Source organism: Limulus polyphemus, unplaced genomic scaffold, assembly GCF_000517525.1.
Source record: "Limulus polyphemus unplaced genomic scaffold, Limulus_polyphemus-2.1.2 Scaffold1, whole genome shotgun sequence".
NCBI lineage: Eukaryota > Metazoa > Arthropoda > Merostomata > Xiphosura > Limulidae > Limulus > Limulus polyphemus.
In genome coordinates this window covers 1024758-1032990 of record NW_013665611.1, presented here as the reverse complement: position 1 = coordinate 1032990, position 8233 = coordinate 1024758, and the positions used below count along the sequence as shown (strand labels likewise).

Genomic DNA, 8233 nt, shown 5'->3' with positions numbered 1-8233 from the left:
AGATAGCCCTCGTGTAGCTTTGCGCGAAATTCACAAACAAATAAACAAACTTTTCATACACAAGTTTTAACCGAAAGTTCTCAGAATTATTAAAAATTTAATGTATTTTAACTCGGCACAAAATAAGTGGAAAAGGACGCAGATCCCATCGGAAAAACAAACAAACAAATAGTAGAGACAAAAAACACCTTTTTTCTGAATGTTCGAAATTATTTTTGATTTGATGCAATCCCTGTCTGTATGTCCACTTTTGTCTAAAGCAACATAAAACTCGTTTTCTATCCTGGATACAACTAGACAGATGCAAGAATAGATATAGCTTAACAAATCTCTAGCACATTGTTCTGTGATATGAGTAAATTAATAAATATAAAGTCTTGTTATTGTGTATTTATTTATTTATTCATCTTTTTTTTTTCAAAATAAATACATGAAAACGTAAACATCACATTACAGAGAGAAACGAAAAGATTGTTAAATCTGTAACACAGTAACAGTAAAGAGGGATTACTGTTAAGCTGTTTTGAAGTGAAAATTCAGTTCCAAACTATTCTTTCTGAAACGTAACTTATTTGCAACGTGCTACTTTGCTGTTGTGGGGTTTCTTATTTAAGAAACCCTATTTTTGTCTTTAAATGAATTTTTGAACGTTTTACGAACATTATACACGATTTTTATATGATTCTTCAGTCTCTTGAGCAACTATAAATATATATGATTTTAAAATTTTTCTTCCGGTCATTTAGACTCATCACATTCTCCTAATCTGTTTCTATCAGTCTTTCAGTTACACGTAGTTTTCAACGAAGAATAGATTTTGTGATTATCTTTGAATAGTTTTTAACAAATGCATTTGGTTTTCTTAGCTCAATTCTCAATTTCTACATAATTTTGTTCCTATAGCGGAAGCTTAATCGACAGGGTAATTACCAGTAATTAGTCATTCACAAGCAAGCACATGTATAAGCAAACAAAACTGTGCACTATTGTTTTGTCGACATAAAATATTAATGCATGAAAAACTTATCGAGCTTTTGTAAACCCTATGGTGCAGTAATGTGATTTTGGTGATTAGATGTACCCTCTTAGAATGGACTTCCCTTTGGATTTTGTTTTTCATTTTAGTCGGGAAGTCTTTACAGCTTTGAGAGTAACGAAATATCTTCTTGCTAGGTGATATAAAAGACAAGTAATTAGCTAATTCAACTCAAAATTTTGTATTGGGTATGCTGTCAACGCTTATATCTAGGGGGAGAAGATATTGGCTGACTGACTATCAAGCGATTAACAAAACAAAACTCGTGCAGTCACCGTCATTTTGAAGTAATACCATTCGATCTCGTACGAACAGAATTTGATTCCTGAAACCAAAAACGTGATTGATTTTCGTATTGGTTCTGTTACGTATTACAATTTTGAAAGGTCTGAAACTGAGTTAACTGATACATTTCTGAGAAAACATCTTTACGAACACATTCACACGTACTAGTTTCAATAATTTTAGAGAAAGGATGATATCGAAACCTTACGATCCGTTCATTCCGAGTAAGTGTAAGTTCATATTTAAAACAGTGAGTTGATATACTAATGTTTTCACTCAAAAAACTTTTTCAAGAAAGGCAATCTGTTTTAGACTTTTTAAAGTTCATACTATTTTACTCAATCTTTCTAAAGTTGATTTCACTTCAGCTTACAGTTGATCATATTTTGCCCAATCGTTTTAAATTGATCATGTATTGTTTGCAAGTTTTGGGGTTTATTATACTTTATTCAACCTTTTCAAAGTTGATTATGTCTTGTTTGACTTTGCTAAGATTGATCATACATTGATCCACTTTTGTTACTTGATTATATCTTGTTTGCCTTTACTAATGTTAGTCATACATTGGTCTACTTTTGTAAACTGAATGTATCTTCAAATATACTGTTGGTGTGAACGGGCTTTATAGTCATTGTGAGAAAAACCTATAAACTGGACAGGTGAAGTGAAGAAAACGTGTCATCGGCCACTATTCTTGTCTTTCTTTGGTTAACTTGTGTTCATGGTTACTGATGAAGATTGGAATTCTCCGAAACTAGTATAACCCAATGACACACTTTGATCAAAGTGTAGATTGAACTGGACCTCCCTTAAACGTAGACTCCGAGATGAAACAATTTCGGAATACTAAGTTTATTGATTTTATTGATCGTGTATTGTAAGTTGATTATATCTTGTTTGACTTTGCTAAGATTGATCATACATTGATCCTCTTTTGTAAGTTGATTATGTCTTGTTTGCCTTTACTAAGGTTGATCATACATTGGTCCTCTTGTAAGTTGATTATATCTTGTTTGACTTTGCTAAGGTCTGTCATATATTGGTCCAATTCTGTAAGCTGATTATGCATTAGTTCAGTTTTGTAAGCTGATTATATGTTGATTGAAATTTCCAAGTTTTATCATAAGCTATTAAATTTAAAAAGAAAACTCTTCAACGAAAGAAACTCCAACAACATGAACATAATCAAGAAATGCATGAATATTTATTCTGAGCTTGAGCTTTTGGTATATTTCCAGCTTTTCATCAGAAAACTTCTGAAAAGGCCTAACAGCCACAAGTCCATCTGTTTTTACATTTCTTCTCACTGTTTAATATATGTTCTCTATTCTTCTAACCAGACTTGTCTGTTTAATGTTATTCTTATCTTACGTATTTATAACATCTTAAAATACTGTTTACAACTTTATCAAATTTTTACTTGTTTATTTTAGAGTTGATCATTCGGTACTTCACCGTTTTAAAGTTGATTTCAAAAATTAATAATTAATTTGAAGTTCGATATTTATGGTTAAAGGAAGCTTATTTCTTATGGTCATTCATAAATTACTAGAAAATTGTTAACACTAATCGTATATTATTTGACTATTTTAAGGTTAACGATTCCTCATTCGATTGTGTTAAGTTTCAAATACTAAACAGAGTTAGTTTTACCACACCTTGATAGTTTTAGAGTAGTTAAATACCAGTACGAATTATTTGTGGTTAACCGATATTTCGTTTTGTCTTGGGTAGTTAAAGCATTAATAATGCAAGCTCATTTTTCTCAGTTATTATTACAAAAAATATAGTTACAGTTATATTTATCTGGCTTCTTCTTAAATAACATATGTTAATTAACTTACTGAAATTGTTATTCTCATTTGTATTTGTATTTCATTAATATAAACACAATTAAATATTGATTAATGGTTGTAGATCTTATTTCATATTAATTTTTAAAACAATGTTATGGAAATATTTTAGGTAATGTATATATATATACATATGTATATAAACTATAATTCAAGGTTTCTCTCCAAGATAATAATGTATAGAAAAACTTGAATACGTGGGTTTCGTAATCTGGTGTATCGTAAACTTATTTAAAAGTTTACTAAAAGAATTGAGCTTAATATATTTTCGCATTCGAATGTTGCCAAGAATAAAAATCATTAGTTTTGAATAAAATGTATACAGAAACCCAACAAAATGATCCATTAAAATTAGCTTAGTTGGACAGATTCGCAGATAAACCAAGTGGGCTCTCATTCATCAGTAATCATAAACAGAGTAGCTATTCATAAAACGACCCAAAATAGTTACATCACGCACTCCAGTTTTCTCCATCTAGCAAACTAACTCATTTTTTTTTTTAATGAACTCCTGGCATTTCCAGATAATTTGATATCGTGCAGCCGCAAAATACAAAAAGCAAAAATAATAGCTCGGAGAAGAATGGCTACTGAGGAACGTTCTTGGATCTATGGATTTTTTTTCTTTCCTCAGCACAAATCGATACCTTTCTCTATCCGTTTAGTTTCGTGAACATTCTTTCAGGTGCACGGAACTCTCTAAGGACACGGAAGAGAAGCGAAAGCTATACGGTAATGTCTACAGAGAATAGTCAGAATTTGCTAATCTTCGAGTGTCATCGTGATTCTGTTGCTCACATAATACCGAGGGTTATTGGTTGTTTGCTCACTTATCAAACAGATAAGAAACAAGCAAGGAAAGAATGGACCAACTTGATTTATATTCAGAAAAGATCCAGAATTTGCAAAATGGAATCAGAAACACGTACAATAAGCAAAGCAATTGTAAATGCATATCACTTGGAAGAAGGATATTCTTTTATCAGTAACGTGTGTTATACAAACTAATAAAACAAGTCTGGCGTCAGTTCTTATCTTTTCAGAGAGTCTTCCAACTTTACAGGATGGTCTTTCGCTCTTAAAATGTTTCAGTAATATACTTAAGTAGTATAACATTCTGTATTAAAATAAATGTTACTCGCTTTTCGGTAGCTCTAAAGAAGCATAATATTTCTACGAAATGTTTTGCATTTCAAAGAATATGTAAAGTAGAATACTTTGAGAACAAGATCGATATTAATTGTAAAAAAAAAGAAAAAAATCGTTTCTCCTTGTAAACCTTTCATTTAACGTACAACATGATGTTGATGTTTTGGTTATTACATACTATTTTTTTTTCTTGGTTATAGGATTACAGATGTCATTTTAATATACATGAATCAGATAACTAAAAAAAATACTAATTTTGTAAAGAGTAAGGGAATATTTTGCCTGTCACTTTGTTTATGTGCATGTTATTGATACGTTTACAAAAAATGAAGAAACGAATTCAGCTCGTTTATGTATAGTATGATATTGTATTCACCAGCAATGGGAAAGAAATTGTACGCGTCAACTTCATTATACGTGCAGATACTTTTCCCTCTATTCATGTAAGTGTTTTGTCTTGTCTGAACAGTTGCATTTTAGATTTCAGGTTGTTTACTGCCTAAAATATAATGGAATTCCTTCTCTTAATTATTACAACATAACTCTTTCAACGTGACTAAATTCATCTAATTAAATGATGACAATTATAGTTGTATATCTGTATGAAACTACATTTCTTAGTTCTTTAAAACTTTGTTGTGAACAGGATTAGTTTTAAAATATTTTCATGCTATCACAGTTTTTTTCTCTTCGAAATCAACCTTTACATAAGTGCGAGCTATTTACTTAATTTGTTTTCATAAATTAAAATCATCACTCTAATATTTTCTGTGTGAAAAATAGAATTTGAAATTCTGCACGCATCTTATGTAATTAATTATCTGTCAGCACACTTATCTTTCATATCCTGCAAGGAATAATTATTTGCTTAATTTGTTTATTTTGTGTCTGATTGGTTCAGGTTATCCTCACCAGATGGACACCAAAAATTCTGAATGTGTATATGTATCTCAATATTAGCAATAACTTGAAAATAATAGTTTGTATTAAATGTTAAATAATATTGTTCTCTTTTTGTTGTACATTAAAGGAATTTCGATAACTAAATTTAAAGTTGACTTTAAGAATTATATTATTATATTTAAAATGTTTTTTGTTTTCTTTCATTTTGTAAAATAATTTTATATATCCAGGAAATATGAAGGCTGAACGTTTAAGTACAATATTGTGATTATACTTCATGATCTATTATTATAATAATTAAAACTTCAAAATTTGAATTTTGTGAGAAGGGCATTTTGAACTTTATTGTTTTAAAACTTGTTGATAGATTAACACATTAAACATTTTAATTTGTATCCATGTATTTGAAAAGTATATACGGCCATTAGCTTAAAATTAAACGATTTATAGACATACACATAAGTGTATAATTATTTATTTTAAAACCCATCTTTTGAGGAAATAATGGACCAGTTTTTTCTTTTTGTTTTGCTCTTTATGGGCAGAAAATTGTAACTTCTCAGTCACGACATTACAAACCTCTCTTTCTTCGCCTTCCTTTCTCCTTTGCTTCCTTTTTTAGCACGGGGGATCCTGCTAATGGGTGAGTAAAATTTTACTCTTTCTACCCCCACTGTTTTCTCTCACGTTCCTTTCCCCTTCTGTTTTTATTGTAGTTTAATTGGAACTATTTTAGCGAAGAAATGTGTATTTTTTGAATATGTATGATCTTTTTGGTAACTTAAAAATTAATATTCGTGGTATGGAATAGAAAGCCCCAAAATCACTGACAAATGATTCACATTTATGTAATTAAATTTGGTTTTAAAAGTTTTAGTGATGTCGATAAAGTAACGGTACAAATTATTATTCAAGTAATATGCACACCACACTAATTTGGGCATGGAAACTTTTTAATACGTAATAGATGTCTTCTTCGTGTCGTGGTTTATTAGTAATTGATAAAATGATTGCTTAAGAATAAAAACATGTTTTATGATTTATGTTTAGTTGAGAAATAAGTGCATATTTTTAGTGAACATAAAAAAATATACAATATTTTCAAAATGAGCGCTCTTTAGACGTACTATATGTAACCAAAACATAGAAACCAAAGGCTAAAGAAACTGCATAAACATCGATTAAAAATACGCCACGGAGTTTTTTTTGAGTCTCAACGAAAACAAGTGTGGTAGAGAAATTAACTCATTAACCAGTTAAAGCGAAGTTGGTGTTATAACACCGCAGGGCACATTGTATTATCTCCTACTGTTTATTTAGTATATGATATAAAGGTTATAGTTGATCATGCAGAATAACCACGCTCCTTTTATCGCTTTCTTGGGTGTTTCTCTCATACATACGCCTCAATACCTTATTACTCGAGTAGTAGTCTAAGAATGCTTTATTCAGCCTTCAAGATGTCTGTTCTAAAAATACACGACTGGCCATTTTATTAGCACCTACGCCATATACCTGTTTGTAGACGATTTCGTGTATTAGTAAATGCAACATAGATTACAATTCAGATACATCGGATGATTGCTGAAGTGTTATAAGTTGAAATATATAAACATACCTCACATAGTAAGTCTGCAATAAAAAGGGTGAGAGCAAGAATTTCTCCGACTTTCAAAGGCGCTTCATAGTGGGTGCCCATCTTTATCAAATACTGCTCTTCATTAGTACCTGTTATCAAAGTATATCAGTAATGGCAATTGAAAGCGAATATGTCTGTCACTAGCATAAACTGTGACCTCCATCCGCTGTGAATAGATCGAGGGATAAAACAATTGAGCAGCTTTGTAAAATATGGCAGACTACTTCAGACTTTGTCTCAACTTATCGATAATTTCAACCCAAGTGAGTGTCCGATTCTCATAAGCCATACCATGCGAAAGACATTAGAAAAACTGTCTTTTTGACAGCTCAAAATCAGATCTCAAAACCTTTTATGCCAGAAAGCAGAAAGCGTGACTTTAATAGTATTTAGGACTCAAAGTGTAGATAATGAATCATTAGAAGCGTGTGACGTAGTCTAATGAGTCGCATTTCACTCGTTTCTCTGCTAATGGTTCGGTAAGAGCATGGAGAAAATACACAGGAGGCACTTTAGGCTATTTATGTTGTTCTAGCAGTGTAAGCTGTTGGACTTAATGTAATAGCTTCAGACACATTTTCGTGGCACTGAGTGAGTCACTTAACTATTTTAAAGCAGCGACTAATATCCAGAGTGTAGTTGAAAGTTATTGCCCACTATGCCCACCCAATACTGCTGTATTTCCATTCTGATGAACAAGAGTCCTTTCAGGAAAACAGTGAAACCATCCACCGCCCAAATTTTCTCCTAGTTTAGTAAGCTCAGTTATCTTCCTTGACCAACACAACACCAGATCATAATATTCATATCTTTGGACCAGTTGCAGTGCATACTCCTTGAGTTCAGGCTGTTATCACGACAAATAACTTGTCCGACCCAATAATAGGTGTTGATTCTAATAGAGTGGTCAGTCAGTGTAAGTTTACTTAAGACTTCAAAAGGTCTTGACACCTTCTACAAAACAGTCTAGAATTAAATATCCCCTAAGGATTCGAAGTTTTGAAACATAATCTTAAAAGGAATTTCCAAAATCTGCAGAAGCCTATAAAAAACTTCATCGAAAAACGATTACTTGAAATCGACTTAATTACAAACGGAGAAAATGTTTACTTGTAATAAAAAAAACACATTATGATTTACGATATTAAACTGTAATGAGTACTGTTTGGTTCTTCTTATTATTATTATTAAGAAATGTGTTCAATAAAATTTTGTTCCCTTTTGGTCAATATAAAACTAACCTCAAACTTTAATGGACTCTTGTTTGTTATTGATATGAAGTAAATACAAATAATCCCAGTAATAACAAAAAAGGCCCAGCATGGCCAGGTGGTTAGGGCGCTCGACTCGCAATCTGAGGGTCGCGAG

The 8233-nt window shown here is 31.3% G+C and overlaps 1 protein-coding gene across 1 annotated transcript in view; it reads left to right on the top strand.

Annotated features, from left to right (window-relative positions):
- The window catches only part of LOC106459536 (calcium-activated potassium channel slowpoke-like), a 128785-nt gene that overhangs the window by 59576 nt on the left and 60976 nt on the right, over window positions 1–8233 (top strand). The window contains exon 3 of the mRNA XM_022386045.1: window positions 5849–5869. Within this exon, the coding sequence (XP_022241753.1) occupies window positions 5849–5869 (21 nt within the window). The remainder of the gene's footprint in view (window positions 1–5848; window positions 5870–8233) is intronic.